Source organism: Trichosurus vulpecula, chromosome 2, assembly GCF_011100635.1.
Source record: "Trichosurus vulpecula isolate mTriVul1 chromosome 2, mTriVul1.pri, whole genome shotgun sequence".
Taxonomy (NCBI): domain Eukaryota; kingdom Metazoa; phylum Chordata; class Mammalia; order Diprotodontia; family Phalangeridae; genus Trichosurus; species Trichosurus vulpecula.
This window is the reverse complement of record NC_050574.1, coordinates 214181287-214198723: the sequence shown is the minus strand read 5'-3', so window position 1 is coordinate 214198723 and position 17437 is coordinate 214181287. Positions and strand designations below refer to the sequence as shown.

Genomic DNA, 17437 nt, shown 5'->3' with positions numbered 1-17437 from the left:
TGAAAAGTGGATATTTTGGGAGCTCCAAGAATAGAAATAGAAGCAGGTTGTATAACCTAAGTCAGCAATTCTGCAAACCTCTCCATCACCTCTGCCTTCTTATAAAGGTCAGTTTGGCTTGGTCCTGATAGGATATGTTCTAGGGCTTTTTTCCACTTCAATTTTCAATGTCTTAAGTGTCAAACTTCTTTAGAAAGCAATTTTAATATCTAAAAGTGTTCACCAAAGAAGAACATTTTCTTGTCCTTCAGCCTAGATTTTCTTTTGTTCTTTTCTTCTAATTATTTTATCTAGCTTCCCCATCCCACCCACACAATTCTAAATAATTATTCTGCTAACAGATTTAATATCCACAATTCTTTGGTTTTCAAATGTTTCACAAATCAATCACTGTTGAAAAAATAACTACCTTAAGAGATGCATATCAAAGTATATGTCATACCAATTGGCTAAATTAATTGATGCCTCCTGGCATCAATCGGTACAGATAGTTAAACCTAATTAAGGAATAACTATTAACCAAATGTAGAGCAACAAACTTAATTTCCCAGTAATTTTTAAGGGAGAATATAATGGAATGCCAAGAAAGTAGATATTATGAAAGTTTTAGTTTTTGGAAGATTCATTTAAAGCATTTGCAGCTAGAACTGTTCGTAGGATGATTAGTTATTGTTCCATTTCTTATACAATGCTGTTTCACCAACAATAAAGCATTTCACTGGATCGAATTTCTGACATTGGGTCAAAGGTTTCCCGTGCCAAATATTACAGAATTGCACATTTGATCTCCTTCTCCCTCCTAAAAGAAAAGTTAAGTAGAATCAGCATCGTTTTAGAGAAAGGTCAAAAGTCTACCAAAATTGTGTCCCCATAGCCATTTGAAAGTTTACTTTCTGTTCACTCATTTCCAGAAATGTGTCCTTGCAACTATAGCAACATTTTCCAAGGCAACCAAGTTCTGATTCTATTTTGAGCTATATTTAAAAAGTGTCTCCACGGATGTTCATTTTGATTAAGACCACAAACCATCACTTCCCCTTTGAACTCCTGGTTTTTTTTTTAATTGCAGTTATTGAAAGTTAATTTTCTTTCTTCCTATTTTGATAAAATTATAAAATTAAGTCAAGATAGCTTCCTCAGAGGTATCTTGCTTTTCTAATATCATTTAGAGATCAAAATTTTCTCTTGAGGTATTGAAAAATATAATCACCTATACTTTATTGTTCTGTGATTCAAATAGTTTCCTCTTCTTTAAAAAAATGGATTGAATGCAGGAAATAATAGTACCAAGAGCTGTTTAAATAGAGGCTGATGTCATGAGGTCTATCTTGATCAATATTCTCTAGTACAACCTCTAATCTCCATTCTCTGTTTTTGTCATCTTGGTATTCTATTCAAAAAAAGACAATCCAATCCAACAGGCACTTATTAAACAGTCTCTGCCCTCAAAGTACTTATATTCTACCATGGAATATAACCAGGTATGTGCTGGTAATGTTTAACAAAAAGCCTGCGAAAAGGCAGACCACACTTTTGAGTTCAATTCATATTATTAACGTTCTCTCCATCTCTTTCTTAAGTCTACACAATCAATAAAACAATGAATCAGGTCCTAATTTGTGGGTACCCATCTATTGGTAAATAGTCCATTCTTGAGGTATAAGTGCTCCCACTGAAAATTTAGCAGTCAGCTCAAGATGGTAAGGTCTGGTTCCAGCACACCTCTGGAAACAAAATATATACAGTAAAGTTCAACAAATAAATATGTTATGTGCAATAAGTATACAATAAAATGCAACAAACAAGTGTAACATATGGTAATTTGAGGAAGTCATATCTCCATTAACTAGAAATATCCTATGGCACATGAGCTGAGCTTAGAAGGAAGCTGGGAATTCTAAGGAGGCATAAGTGAGAAGAGAATGTATTCCAGGTATGGGATATAGCCAGTACAAAGATATGGAGGAAGGAAATAAAATGCCAAATTCAGAGAATGGTAAGAAGACCAGATTGACTGAAATACAGTGTGTAAAGGGGAGTAATAAGAAATAATCCTGGAATGATCTGTTCGAGCCCAATTATGCAGATCTTTAAATACAACCCCACCATAACCATAAGGCATGCTAAAATAAGGGTAATTACTGATATGGTTCACATAGCTATATCACCCAAATAATTTCTGTGTTCTGAATTTAAATTTGACTTCTCCAGGAAGCTGAAAAGCTAGTTGACAAACTCAGTAAAATAGTTGTCTTCAATTTTAAATAAGTTCATTTAAAGAGGACATGTGAATAAAGAATTATAATTACTAGTAGAAATCTGTTACTAAATTACTTAACACTCAAACACAAACCATTTTCTTATTTTTTAACATTCATTTCCATTTTGTTTCCTCTGGTAAAATTTCTTCTTAAAAGTATTAGTATTCTGTTAGAAGAAATATCAGAGTTTCAATCCATAAAAGAAAGAAGATTCAACCAAAGAAATTAACACCTATTTGAAATCTAGGGACCTTTACATTGGGATCTATTCTTACTTACATAGCACAAAGCTTTATTTTTCTCTAGATCTTTTTTCTTTAGGCTGGCTATGAATATACTCATTATTTCATGTGAGGCAATGTCAAAATCGCAGCTCCCTCATTAAAGAAATTTGTGTAAATCCAATGATAAAAGGATAACAAGAGAAAAAGTGCCCCCCAAAAGGTTATAAAATTTTTAATATGGTAGTGGAAAAATAGAAGTTTTTTAGTTGCCTGCCTGTATTTTTGGAGAAATAAGTATTCACAGAATTACAGAGGTGGAAAAGACTTCAAATAGTCATCTAACCCAGCCCCATCTCCAGGATTATTTGGTAGGCAGCATAAACAACATAATGGAGATAGTGTCAGTACTGTGAGATCGACATTTAAATCCTACCTTAAATACTTACTAGCTTCATGATCATGGACAAGTTTTTTAACATTTCAGAGTCTCAATTTCTTAGCTATAAAATGGGGATGATAATATTTACACCATTTATCTTGCATTATCTTGCATTTATCTATTGTGAATAAAGCCCTTCTACGGCCTCACTTCACCTTTTTCTCACTGTTTTGCTGGTAGTACTGAAGCATCTCACAATCACTCTCTGACATAGGTTTTCTCTCAGTCGTCTTGGTAAAGTCACTTGTGGCAAACATAGAATTAGTCTATGGGACTAGAAAAGAACATAGAAATCATTTATTCAACTAATTCCACCTAATAATATCTAACTACTGCTCCCTTCTGGCCTAGGAAAGTATAGAGTTTAGCTTGATGAATATTATTTCTGAGTGCCCTATCAATTCTACAATCTAAGATAAGTAAAACATGAGTCTGCTATGACTGCTGAACTGTAGCAACACATCTAATAGTATGCCTTAAAATACAAAGTGTCCCCCCAAATCTAAGAACTGTACTGTCTTGTCATAAAATTGAGAAAGTACACCTTGTCTCAAAAGTATACCTTGTGACATGGCCAGTGCAGGAATTCATTTGCTTGACTGCATATTTGTTACAAGGATTTTGTTTATCTTTTTATTTCCAATGGGGATGAGGTGAGAGGAACAGAAAACACACTTTTGTTCACTGAAAAAAAATGAATTAAAGTTTGAAAAAATGGAAGTACATTTTATTTACCCAAGATGATCTAAAGTTAGACTATGGAACATTCAACAAGACAACTGAACAGCCTCTGGATTGTCAGGCTTTGGATCTAGTTGGATAAAAAGCCTTGAACGAACAATCTGTACATGCAACTTGAGAGGAAGGGGGACTGTGCCATTTAGGTTTTTTATCAGTCATAGTTTCATCCAATGGCACAGAATTCCAAAAGAAGTTTTGAAATAAAAGCTCTAAGTAACCAACCCTACCATATTGTAAGTTCCTTTAAGAGTAGAGGCTAAGCCTTATTCATTTTTGTGTCTCCTTCAATTCTCTGCAAGTAGAAGTCTCAATGAATTTTTATAGAATTGAATTGAATATCATAAATTCTTCCTTTTGGCTAATTGGAATCTTTTTGCAATGCAAATGGTTGCATACAAACATGAGGAACAACTGGGAGTATTCCCCTTAATGATAATTTTCCCAAAGAGAAGAAAAAAATGCTCATTGTTTTCTTTCTCTGGATTCAAATTCCCATCTCCTATGTTTTGTGGGTGGCTCTAATCATTTACCAGTTGATCATTTTTGAAATTCTCCTATGAATTGGAGTGAGGGGGAGAAGAGGAGATTTTTGTATGAATTACAACACATCAGTTCACACCTTGAATAAAAGAAAATTAGGAATTGTCTTAAGAAGACAACTGCAAAATAAATATTGTATAGGAAACTTGAGAAAACAGAGTTACTTCCATACCATGATAATGCACTGGAATAGGACTTTTGTGAAAGAGTGAAACTTTACAGAAAAATAATGAAAAATATTCAAATGGTTCTGTGAGCTTGTTGGCAGGAGTAAACCCAACCGTAATATACATCTCAACCCATCCATGTCTGATCAATCTGTATGACTCTCACATATATCCTCTTATAATTTCACCACTGAAGGTCTACTCATCATGCTACTAGCCTTCCTAATTTTCTCTGCCATTACACAGATGTCAAATGCATCATGCAGAATATGTCTCCATCTTTCTCTCTAACCATGTAGCCAACCTTTTTCCCTAACACATTTCTTTGATGATATATTTTTTACAATGCTTCTCTTTTGTAAATAAACATACATGAAATAATTTGAGCTCTAAAAATGATGGAAGAGATGAGATGAATAAGTAATATGATTAAATAATGCATAGGACACAATATATTAGTATGAAAGCATGAAAAAACAAATGCACAGGAAAGGCTTTTTTGTTTTGTTTTTTGCTTGTTTGGGTCTTAGTTTTTTAAAGAGTAAAGTATGAAAGGAGTATGAAATAATATCTCTAAGGAAAGGTTAAATTAGTCAGATGGTTTGACCCAAAGAGATCTTTGAAGAAAATTATTAGAATTATTGAATGAATTAAATGAATTAAAAATATTTATTGATGTCTTTTTCTTTTTATAAGAAAAAATGACTACATTTCCCAATATGCTCTCCCTATTGAATTCCCCACTTTTAACAAAGAAAAACAGTTAAACAAAATCAACTGACAAAGAGACTATGTTTGACAATTTATGCAACATTGTCCACATGTACTTCCTACCTCTCTACCAAAAAGAGGTAATTATGTCTTTTCGTATGTTCTTTGGTACCACAGTTGATTATTACAATTTCTTTGGGGGCTTTTTGCTTATGATATTGCATTTGTGTATATTGCTCTCCTAATTCTACATACTTAGTTCTCCATCAGTTCATATAAAAACTCCCATATTTCTATGAATCCTCATATTAATCATTTCTTATAGTGCAATAATGTTCCATTAAATTCATATGCCACAATTTTTTTGTTTGTGTTATATCATTTCCCAGTTAATGAATACCTACTTTGTTTCTAGGTCTTTGATACTAAAAAAGATGGTACATACAGGTCTTGTCTGTCTTTTACATCTTTATTATATTTTCCCAGTGTATGAACATTTAATAACTTTTCTCCTATAGTTCTAAATTATGTTCCACAGTGGTAGGACCAACCAATAGCTCCATAAATAGTGAATGTGTCATTTGGTAGCCCATTTAACATTAACTATTTCTTTCTCTTCTCATCTTTGGCACTTTGTTTCTATAACTTTTAAAGAAGCAACTTTTTCTGTGTCTTCTTAGCATTATCATATTTAAGTCCTTTGAAGAAAGTCACTAAAATTTCTTACTCCTCTAAGGAAGACAATTTAATTCACAAATATAAAAACTACTGTGAATTCAGCAGCGCATTTGGGATCAGAGGACAAGAGTTCAAATTCCATCTCTGTCCCTAAGTGAGTGATCTCAGGAAAGTCACTTAACCCCTATGGGATTCAGTTTCCTCATCTGTAAAATAAGATTAGACTAGATAGACTCTAAGGTCCCTTCTAGCTCTAAATCTATGAGTCTATGAATCTAATCCTTAATGATATTTTCACCATGCATGTTTGTTTTGTTTAATACTGGCAGGAAGCCTATATTTTTAGAATGGTACAACTTTTTTAATTTTTAATTTTTCAGTTAGCAAGCATTTATTTTCTATCCCTCCCACCTCCTCCCCCATTGGCAAAAAAGAGAAAAACAAAACCCTTTTATCAAGTAGGCATGGCCAAGCAAAACAAATCCCTACTTTGACCATGTCTAAACATCTGTCTTATTTGGCTTGGACCAAAGGGTCCATCATCTCTCTGTCATGAGGTGGCTTGCATGCATCATTATCATTGGTCTCTTGAAATCATGACTGATGCATTAGCCAGAGTTCTTAAGTTTTTCAGAGTTGTCAGTTTTTATAAAGATGTTATTGTATAAATTGGTCTCTGGGTTGTTTCTTCACTCTGTATCAGTTCTTAGAAGTCATCCCAGGTTGCATCCATACACCGTAATTTGTTGTCACTCCCCTATTGATGAGTATCCTCCCCTTATTTCCAGTACTTTGCCACTACAAAAAGAGCTACTATAAATATTTTGCATATATAGGTCCTTTTCTTCTTTGAGGGAATGACTTTAATTGTCATATTGCTGGGGTAGCTGCGGGCATAGTTCCAAACCTCTTTCCAAAATGGCTAGAGCAATTCAAAGCTCCACCAATTTAGCATTAATATTCCTGTTTTCCATAGTGTCTTCAACATTAGTCATTTTCCTTTTGGTCAACTTTTTATCAACTGAGTTGCTTTTAATTTGCATGTCTCTATTAATGATTTGGAGCCTTTCTTATAAGGTTATTGACAACATGGATTTCTTCTTTTAAAAACTGCTTGTTCATACCCACTGACCATTTAGCAACTGGGGCATGGCTTTTATAATTACAAATTGAATCCAATCCTAAATAAAAACAATAACGAATGCCTCTCCAATGTGCATGTCTTCTTTGCACAGGGGTCATACTAATCTTCTCTGTATTGTTCTAGTTTTAGTAAATGTTCTGCTTCAGTGAGCACAAAGGATGCCATTTCTTGACTCATTTTACCTAAGCCGAATACACAGCACATTTTTACTTAGATACAGATAAACATGTGGAATGTAAAAATTTCTGCAGAGCCTAGTGTAACAGGTGCTGGACTAGAACTTGGGATGGAGTGGATTGTTCTGGTCATGGCACAAATTCACTGTGCAGCCTTGGACAAATCACTTAACTTTAACCTTTCTTTGTTTCAGTTCCCTTGTTTGTAAAATAAGGAAGTTAGGCTAAATGTTTGATCAGTAAAGTTCCTTTCAGCTACGACATTTGAGAATTCTACAAAGTAAAACCAATCTCCTCTCCTTAGACATAGGAAGGATATTCATGCAAAGAAATGCTACATCAAGTGTAAATATAAGTGTAATATAAACCTTGCTGTTTTCCATAGATATCACTGATGCAAGAAATTGGGAACAAGAAAATTCCCGGGGACACCAAGAGATGCCTAGTCCCTCGGCATACCACCGAGTTACCTGGGGGATCTGTGAAACTGAAAGTGATCTCACATATGGAGAAGTGGAACATCGGTTAGATTTGCTCCAAGAACAACTTAACAGGTATCAAAAAGCAAGTGTGAGACATGAAGCAATGATAAAATAGATCCTTTTTCTGTTTCTAGGATTCCTGTCAGAAACTAAATCCATCCTGCCCCTCTCCCACCCTCTCAATGCACACACACATTGTCTTTTCTCAGAGAATGGAACATTGAAGTAGCTTAGAATGAATAACTGAGTGATGTTTAAAAAAACCTCTCTTACTTGTCTTTTTGTAGCCTTTGGGTGATGCAGCTGTACACTTTATTGCTACCATAAAATTGTTCATAAAGTGAACATCATCTTCCATCATATAGTCTATCTTGTTGTGTCATTTCATTCATGACCACCGAGATCCTGAACCTTGGCTCTTATACTCACTCATTTTGTGACCTTGGGTAATTCACACCTCCACTAAGCTTCAGTTTTCTCACTTGCAAAATAAGAGAAATAATATTCTATTACCTGTTTTAAAGGGCAGCTAGGTAGTACAGTAGATTGAGAGCCAGGGCCAGAGTCAGGAAGACTTATCTTCCTGAATTCAAATCTGGCCTCAGTCACTTACCAGGTATGTGACCCAGGGCAAGTCCCTTAACCCTCTCTGCCTCAGTTTCCCCATCTGTAAAATGAGCTGGAGAAGGAAATGGCAAACCACTCCAGCGTCTTTGCCAATAAAACCCCAAATGGGGTCATGAAGAGTCAGAAATGACTGAAATGAATGAACAAACCTGCCTTAAAGTGTTCTTGTGAGGAACATGTTAGATAATATTATTATATTATTATCATTAAATAGATAATTAAGCTCACATAAATGTATACAAAGCAATATCTAATTATTAAGCCATGGGTCAAAGAATTAGAGCAAGGAGAGATTTAGTCCAATGCACTCACTTTTTAGATGAGGAAACTGAGGCCCAGGGAAATAAAATGATTTGCCCTACTAATACAGGCAATAAGTACAAGAGGTAGGATTTGAACACAGGTCCTCTGCTTCTAGAGCTAACAGCGCTTCCTGCAGTACTTAAATATAACATAGGGAACTCCTGGCATGGCAAATCCCTCCACCAATAAAGATAACATACCATTAATAACTTAGTACAATGATTCCCAACATTTTTTGTTCTGCAAATTCCAACAACAATAACTATTATTTATATTGTGCTTACTATACACCAGGCACTGTGTTAATCGCTTTACAAATCTCTCATTTGGTCCTCACACACCCTGGAAGGTCAATGCTATTACCATCTCTACTATGCAGGTGAGAAAACTGAAACAGGACGGAGTTACACAACAGCTAGTACAAGTCTGAGGTGGCACACGCCTGGAGTCAGGAACACTTATCTTCCTGAGTTAAAATCTGGCCTCAGACACTTCCTAGCTGTGTGATTCTGGACAAGAAACTTCATCCTATTTGCCTCAGTTTCCTCATCTGTAAAATGAGAGGCAGAATTCGGTGATCACTGAGTGTCTACCAGCTCTGAATCCTTTGATACTAGGGTTTGTGGTTATCTATCAGGAGTCTCAGTTAAGCTTTTTGTAAGAAGGCTTTTTCAATTCTCCTTAATCTCAGTGCTCTTCCTCTGATGTTGTGGTTTGTTATTGTTGTTCAGTTGTTTCAGTCGTGTCTGACCCTTTGTGATCCCATTTGGGGTTTTCTTGGCAAAGATGCTGGAGTGGTTCACCATTTCCTTCTCTAGCTTTCTGACATTACCTCCAATTTATCTTGTATATATCCTTTTTTGTCCATGGCTGTGTACATTTTGTGTCCCCCATTAGATGGTGAGCTCCTTGCGAACAAAGACTGGTTTTGCGGAGGCTGGGGGGAGTTGTTTCCTTTAGGGCTGGGTTGGTTGTTTTGGGTTTTTTTGGGGCCGGAAGGGTGTTGCCTTTCCCAGGGCCCGTGACATAGTAGGTGCTTAATAAATACTGCTCAACTTGACCGAACAAGTGCTGCACTCAGCCACAAAAAAAGCAATCAGTCCAGAATGTCAAGAGATTCCATGGCAGATAACTTAGTGAATTAATTTCAGGAAGGTAGGTAGACTTTACATTAAAAGAAGTAATTACTCTTGTCAGACCAGATTCAAATGGTTTGAAGAGTCTAATATTAGACAGTAAAGAGTTCTAGATCAGGTGAGAGAGCAGGCAGTCTGTAGTCAGCACAGCCTACTTCTGTTTCGTCTTTCTTCTCTTGCATGTCAGGCTGCATTTTTTATCTTGCCTCCATTCAATACTCACAGTAGAGCAGAAGTCAATAGTATGGTGCTTACATGAGGAGCCGGAGGAACCTTCTTCATAAGCTGGTTTTAGATTGAACTCACTTTGACCCAAAACCAGTAAATATATATGTCTCCTTCTAAAGCAGAAAAGTAGAAACACTCATTTTCTGTTATCAAACATTTCAATTGATCAGTAAAATCAACAAGTAATCATTAACTATCTCTCCCCACAAGTTTACATTCTAATGGGGCAGACAAGAAATACATAGAAAAATACATACAGCATAAGTATAAAGTTGATAAATACATATCTTGATAAGCACATACAGAAAGTAGTAAAATACAAGGTGGCTTGTGAGGGAGGGTACCATCACTTGGGAGGATCAAGTGGTATCTGAACTGCATCATCAAGGAAGAGAAGGACTCCATGTGGTAGAAGTAAGAAAGAAGAGCACTCCAGGCACGGGGCAGCACATATAGGAGAGGGAATGTTATGAGTGGAGAACAGAGAAAAAGACAGTTTGGGTAGATCACAAGAGTGCAAAAGAGGAAGCAATTGCCAATGAAACTGGAAAGATAGAATGGGGCCAGGCTGTGTAGGGGCTTTAAAAGCTAAACAGAGGAGTTTATATTTTATTCTAGAAACAATAGAAAGTCATTGGAGTTGGTTGAGTCACATGGTCAGATCTTTACTTAAGGTAAGTTACACTTCTTCAACTCATTTTGTTTAGCACTTATCTATATTAACAAAGTTCCTTTCTGTTAAGCTCAACCCATCACCTAACAAAGCACCAAAGTCCAGAATCATAGTTCAAGAATTGCAAAGGTCCTCAGAGCCCATCTAGATCAACTTCTTCATTTATGGATGAGAAAATTGAGCCCCAAGGAGGTTAAGCACTAGCCTAAGGTCACATGGGTATCAATTATCAGAGGCAGGAATTAACCCAGGTCCTCTCATTATTCAGTCAGTGCTCTTTAAACATCAATGTTCAGTTTTAATTCAATGTTTGATGTTAATTCCAAAATTCTTAGTCAACTCCATACACACAGACAGCAAGAAAAGGGACAGCTTATATCAGACTGGAGCTTTGCAGGATAATCAAAGCTGTCTAGCTTTCTAGTTAATTTTTTGTTCATCAGATACCTCCCTAGATCAGGTACACCTATATATAGGTACAAAAATACATTTCAAAGCCAAACATACATGATGTTAATGTTTGAGTTTCTACTACATTTTGGTTCTATAGAGAAATAGGAAGGCTGAATTGTTTGGGCCTACTATTGAAGCATAATGATTGCAGTGTGACACAGTGCATAGAGGTCCAGCCATGGAGTCAGGAAGACCTAGAATCAAGAATTCTGCCTTTGATACATACTGTGTGACCATGGACAAGTCACTTAACTTCTCAGTTCCTTCAGCCAATACTCTCAAATTATAAATTAAAATGTTACTAAAATCTACTTCAGCCGACTGGGGAATTTCCTACAGTGATCAAACTTCAGGTCCCCACTACCTCCCTCATACCCCTGATAAAATAAATATATAATGGTATCTATATTTAAAACAACAACAACACAGAATCCCAAAGTTGGAAAGGACCTCAGAGGTCATCTAGTTCAACTCATAACTAAATAAGAATTCTTTCCATAACATACTTAAGAAGTAATTATCCAGAATTACTTGGAGCATGAAAGGAAGGAGATCCTTCCATCTTCTAAGGCAGGTCATTCAGTTCTACATCCTCTTACACGTATTATCATATGGCCCATATCTCCCCCTTCAGTCCACAAGGAAAACATAGGAGATTTTATCTCATCAAAAAAAGTGTTTAGTCTGCCATGAACACTTTTCTTAATGAAACCACATAGCTGTTAATAGTATCTAATAGTGGTGCTATAATGTCCCATTCCTTTTCTTCAGAAACCATCACTTTAATTATATTCTATAATTTATTGTGGAGGAATTGAAGTCGTCTGTAGTCTGAAAACTCCAACCTCTTACTTTTTTCCTTAAAATTGGTACAATCTTTGTTGTTCTCCAATCCTACTACACAAGTCCCAATCTTCACAATTTTTCAAAGGTCGCTAAAATGCTCAGCAAGCACATCTACCAATTCTTGCAGTAGCATAGGACATAGTTCATACAAGCTTAATCAAACTCAGAATGTAGCTAGGTGCTCTCTTTTACCATTTCTCCATTAACTATCTCAGATTTATTTTTTTACTATTTCAAAGATTGTTCTCCTTATTAAAGAAAAGAAAAAAAAGTTTTGTCTTTACTTCCTTTATCAAATGGGATGTTTGTTAAAAAAAACAAAATAAAGCACTTAGCACTTACTGCCTGGCACATAATAGGGTATATATAAATGTTTATTCTCTCCTTCCCATTCTCCATCTTCATATGCCTTCTTTGATTTTTCTCTTATATAACCAATTCTAAGTCATTTTGTTTTCATTATGCTAGCTAGCATTATTAGCCTCTTCTTGTTCTGAGCTTTAGAGTTCTTGACACTTTTTAACTGGCCTATGCCATTCTTGTGTTTATCCTTAACAATTTTCCCTTGTTTACATCTTTGAATATATTTTTTGAAAATTTAAGTTAATGAGGTCTCTGTGTAGCCACATCAAACTTTTTTAGTAGTTCCCCCTTTTCTAACTTATGAGAGTTGGTTTTGTGTGTGGCATCAGAAATTCATATAATCCTTTTCCCCCCTGATTTCTATCAAATTTTTGACCACAAGTTTACCTGTCTTTCTTCTAAACAACTTAATAAATACTGTTTGATTGACTGATTTGAATTCTGTTCTAAGGTCTATGTTACCTTCTGCCCAGCTTTCACTTCTTCATATATCATGAACAGTACAGTCTAATGATCACTTCCTCCCAATGTTCCCATCATTTTTATTTCAATAAATTCTTCCTACTATGTGATAGCCACATAGGAGTTGATTAATAAGTGCTTACTGATTGATAGAATTTTTACTAAAATCTAATCAAGTCAGCAGTTTTTCTCTCATTACTTCCTCCATTTTTGAAGAATGAACTTATAATTTAGGTAAGTCAAAGATACATCAGCTATTCAGCCTGCAGCATCCATAGTACTTTAATCTCCTACTGCTACCATGTCATGCCTCTATGCCTGATTTGTGGTCAGTTACAGTATCTATTTCCTCCTTCTAACTCAGGGGTCTAAAGTACATTCCTACCACAGCATTGCTTCTATCTCTCTGTCCATTTTATTCTTTTTTCTGCTCTTAAAATATATTATATTCCATTAAATATGTCCCAATTAGATTTTAAAAAATTTAACACTCACTTTTAAAAAATTTTAAGGTTCAAATTCTCTCCCTCTCTCTAATCTTCCCCTAGCCTTTAAGAAGGCAAGAAATATATCAATTATACATGTGAAGTCATGAAAAACATATTTCCATATTAACTATATTACAAATGAAAAAGCACACACAGAAAAACAGGAAATAAAGAAAATGAAAAACATGTGCTTCAATCTACACACAGAGTTCATTGGCTCCCTCTCTTTTAAGGTGGATAGCATTTTTCATCATAGGTCCTTTGGAATTTTCTTAGATCATTGTCTTGATTAGAGTAGCTAAATCTTTCACAGTTGATCACTGTTACAATATTGCTGTTGCTGTGTGCATTGATCTCCTGGTTCTGCTCTCTTCACTTTTTATTACTTCATGTAAGACTTCCCAGATTTTTCCGAAACCATTTTGTTCATCATTTCTTATAGAACAATAGTATTCCATTACAATCATATACCAGAACTTGTTTAGCCATTCCCCAATTGATGGGAATCCCCCAGTTTCCAATTCTTGGCCACTACAAAAAGAGCTGCAGTGAATATTTTTGTACATATAAGTCCTTTTTCCTTTTCTTCAATCTCTTTGGGATACAGACCTAGTTGTGTCATTGGGTCAAGGAGGAAGCATAGTTTTATAGCCCTTTGGACATAGTTCCAAATTGTTCCTCAGAACAGTGGGACCACTTTCCTGCCCCACCAATAGTACATTTGTGTCCCTACTTTTCCATATCCCCTCCAGCATTTGTCATTTTCCTTTTATGTCATGCTAACCAATCTAATAGGTATGAGATGGTATCTCAAAGTTGTTTGCATTTGCATTTCTCTAATCAATAGTGATTTAGAGTATTTTTAAGTGACTATTGATAGATTTACTTTCTTTTTCTGAAAAACTGTTCATATCCTTTGACCACTTGTCAATGAGGCATAGGTCTTTATTTTTATAAATTTGGCTCAGTTCCCTTTGTATTTGAGAAATGAAGTCTTTTTCAGAGAAGCTTCCCATAAAAGAATTTTTCCCTAGTTTCCTTTCTCATTTTGGCTGCATTAGCTTTGTTTGTACAAATACTTTTTAAATTTCATGCAATCAAAATTATCCATTTTACTTCCCAAGATCTTCTCTGTCTCTTGTTTGGAGACAAACTCTTCCCTTATCCATAGATCTAACAGGTAAATTTTTCAATGCTCCCTTAATTTACTTATATCACTCTTTATATCCAAATCATTTATCCATTTTGACCCTACATTTTTTTTTTAACAAATGCTTCCTATCATACTTTCTTTCTCTGGTCCATGGATTTCCGTATTTGTATTTTCTAGATATACAATACTATTTGACTTCACCTTTTAATCAATCCATTACCTTCTCCCTCCCCCTGCCTCACCCCTTTAACTATTGAATAGAGTATGCCTTACTATGCCAAGCCTCCGTGTTAGCACTATGAGGTTAATCTACCTTCTTATGTAACAGTTTTTATTTTTTTCTTCTTTATTACACATATATTTTTGTGTATAAACATCAGAGACTATAGGTTTCTTCTTCACAAATATTATCTCCTATAAATTTTTGATCCTAAATAATACTATTTTTCATATGTGAGACTCTCTGTAGTTTCTGGCTTGGGGGATATATGTGAGCAATGTTTTACCTTCCCCTCTTTTTCAATCTAAAGTCTTCTTGGTCAGTTTTATAAGAGTTCAGGCAAATATATTTTGCCTAATTATAAATAACTCTCATTAGATTATTCCATCTCTGACCAAGAGCTATATTGTGTATCTTAACTCAAAGCCCAGAATCCAAATGCCATTGTCAGCCATCATATTTTTTAAATTTTATTTTAATTATCTAAAGAACACCCCAAAAAAGAACATTTCCACATACAAAGTAGAACAGAAAAAAGAGTGTTTCATGATTCATGAAAGCACAAATCTCTATTATATACAGTTTGATTTTTCAAAGCACACAATAAATTCAACATGTTACTTTCAAGGCTATCTTTTATTTTTGTGTTTCCTTCTGAATTTCCATCTCTTCTGTGCAGTGAAAAAAATGATTCAATGACTCTCTCTCTCCCTATCTCTCTCCCCCTTTCTCTCTGTACCCGCCCCCCTTCTCCCTCCCTCCCTCTCTCTTTTTTGGCAACCCTATCACTACCTTCTTTTACTCTACCTCCCTCTCTTCTTTCCCAATTGAAAAACACAACCCTGGCGACAAAGTATAGTCAAGTAAATAAAATCCACACATTTATCATATCCAAAAATGTATATCTAATTCTGTACCTTGAATCAACACCCCCTCTGTTGGGAGGTGACTAGTCCTCTGGAGCCATAATTAGTTATAACATTGAATCTTTCCAATTTGTTTTTCTTTACAATGTTGTTAACTGCATAAATTGTTCTCCTGCTTCTGATCCTTTTACTGTACAAATTCTTACAAGTTTTCCTAGGATTCTCTGAAGCCAAGTCTTTCATCACTTCTTATGACCCAATCATATTGTTATATTCATATACTATAATTTGTTCAGCTGTTTTCCAATTGATGAGCACCCCAGCCCCTATCTTCATGTTTCAGAATTCTGCTTTTCACTTCTTCCTTACTTTTAATAGGCAACAGTGACAAAGATGCCACCTTATGCTCCTAAGGTCTCTAGTTTCTTTTTCAAGGGTTCCTCATCCATAAAAGTACTTTCCTTCTGGTAGGAACATTTGTTCCTGTGAGAAGTGGGTAGCAGTAATTACATTTAGTAAATCTCAGGAAGCTCTCCATGGCATCCTTGAATCATGCCAAGGGAAAACTGCATGTCATTTTATTCATTTCAGTGACTTATGACCACCTCAGTACCCCTAACAGAAGGTCAGGACAGAAATTAGGGCTGAACAAATAGAGCTGAGAACCATCTTTCTAAAGACAATAATTGGGAGATGCTGAGAGCACCAAGTGAAATAGTATAGCAGGAAAAGAGAAGACAGAGCCTTGAGAGACACCCACTGTTGGCAGTGCAAAAACTGGATAGAGATTCCCTCAAAGGAAAGAAAATTATAGACCAATTTCCTAATAAATATTGATGCAAAAATTTTAAATAAAATTTTAGCAAAAAGATTGCAGCAACTTAGCATGAGAATAATACACTATGACCAGGTAGGATTTATTCCAGGAATGCAAATCTGGTTCAATATTAGGAAAACTATCAGCATAATTGATCATATCAACAACAAAACTAGCAGAAACCATATCATCATCTCAATAGATGCAGAAAAAGCCTTTGACAAAATACAACACCCATTCCTATTAAAAACACTAGAAAGCATAGGAATAAGTGGAGCCTTCCTTAAAATTATAAATAGCATCTACCTAAAACCATCAACAAGTATTATTTGTAATGGGGATAAGCTAGATGCATTCCCAATAAGATCAGGGGTGAAACAAGGATGTCCATTATCACCCCTACTATTCAATTTGGTATTAGAAATGTTAGCTGTAGCAATAAGAGAAGACAAAGAAATTGAAGGAATTAGAATAGGCAAAGAAGAAGCTAAATTATCACGTTTTGCAGATGATATGATGATTTACTTAAAGAATCCTAGAGAATCAAGTAAAAAACTATTTGAAATAATAAACAATTTTAGCAAAGTTGCAGGATATAAAATAAACCCACATAAATCCTCAGCATTCCTACACATTACTAACAAAGCCCAACAGCAAGAGATAGAAATAGAAACTCCATTTAAAGTTACTGTAGACACTATAAAATATTTGGGAGTCTATCTGCCAAGACAAACCCAGGGCCTATATGAACATAATTATGAAACATTTTTTCACACGAGTGAAGTCAGATTTAAATAAACGGAAAAATATCAGTTGCTCATGGTTAGGCCGAGCTAATACAATAAAAATGACAATTTTACCTAAATTAATCTATGTGTTCAGTGCCATAACAATCAAACTACCAAAAAATTATTTTACAGAGCTGGATAAAATAATGACAAAATTCATTTGGAAGAACAAAAGGTCTAGAATATCTAGGGAATTAATGAAAACAAATGCTAGGGAAGGTGGCCTAGCCATACCAGATATTAAACTGTACTATAAAGCGGCAGTCATCAAAACTACCTGGTACTGGCTAAGAAACAGAGCCGTGGATCAGTGGAATAGGATAGGTACACAAGATGGAGAAGTCAACGACTATAGCAATCTACTCTTTGATAAACCCAAAGAATCCAGCTTCTGGGCTAAGAATTCACTATTTCACTAAAACTGTTGGGAAAATTGGAAAATGGGAGGGCA

At 35.2% G+C, this 17437-nt stretch overlaps 1 protein-coding gene and 1 non-coding gene across 3 annotated transcripts in view; one reads left to right on the top strand and one right to left on the bottom strand.

The window, feature by feature from the left end:
• KCNH7 (potassium voltage-gated channel subfamily H member 7) overlaps positions 1-17437 on the top strand; it is a 211612-nt gene that overhangs the window by 184751 nt on the left and 9424 nt on the right. For both annotated transcript variants that reach the window (XM_036746120.1, XM_036746121.1), the window contains exon 11: positions 7467-7635. In XM_036746120.1, the coding sequence (XP_036602015.1) occupies positions 7467-7635 (169 nt within the window). The remainder of the gene's footprint in view (positions 1-7466; positions 7636-17437) is intronic.
• On the bottom strand, positions 6952-7058 carry LOC118840490. The gene has a single exon (XR_005009680.1). It is a non-coding gene; the product is annotated as a U6 spliceosomal RNA (small nuclear RNA).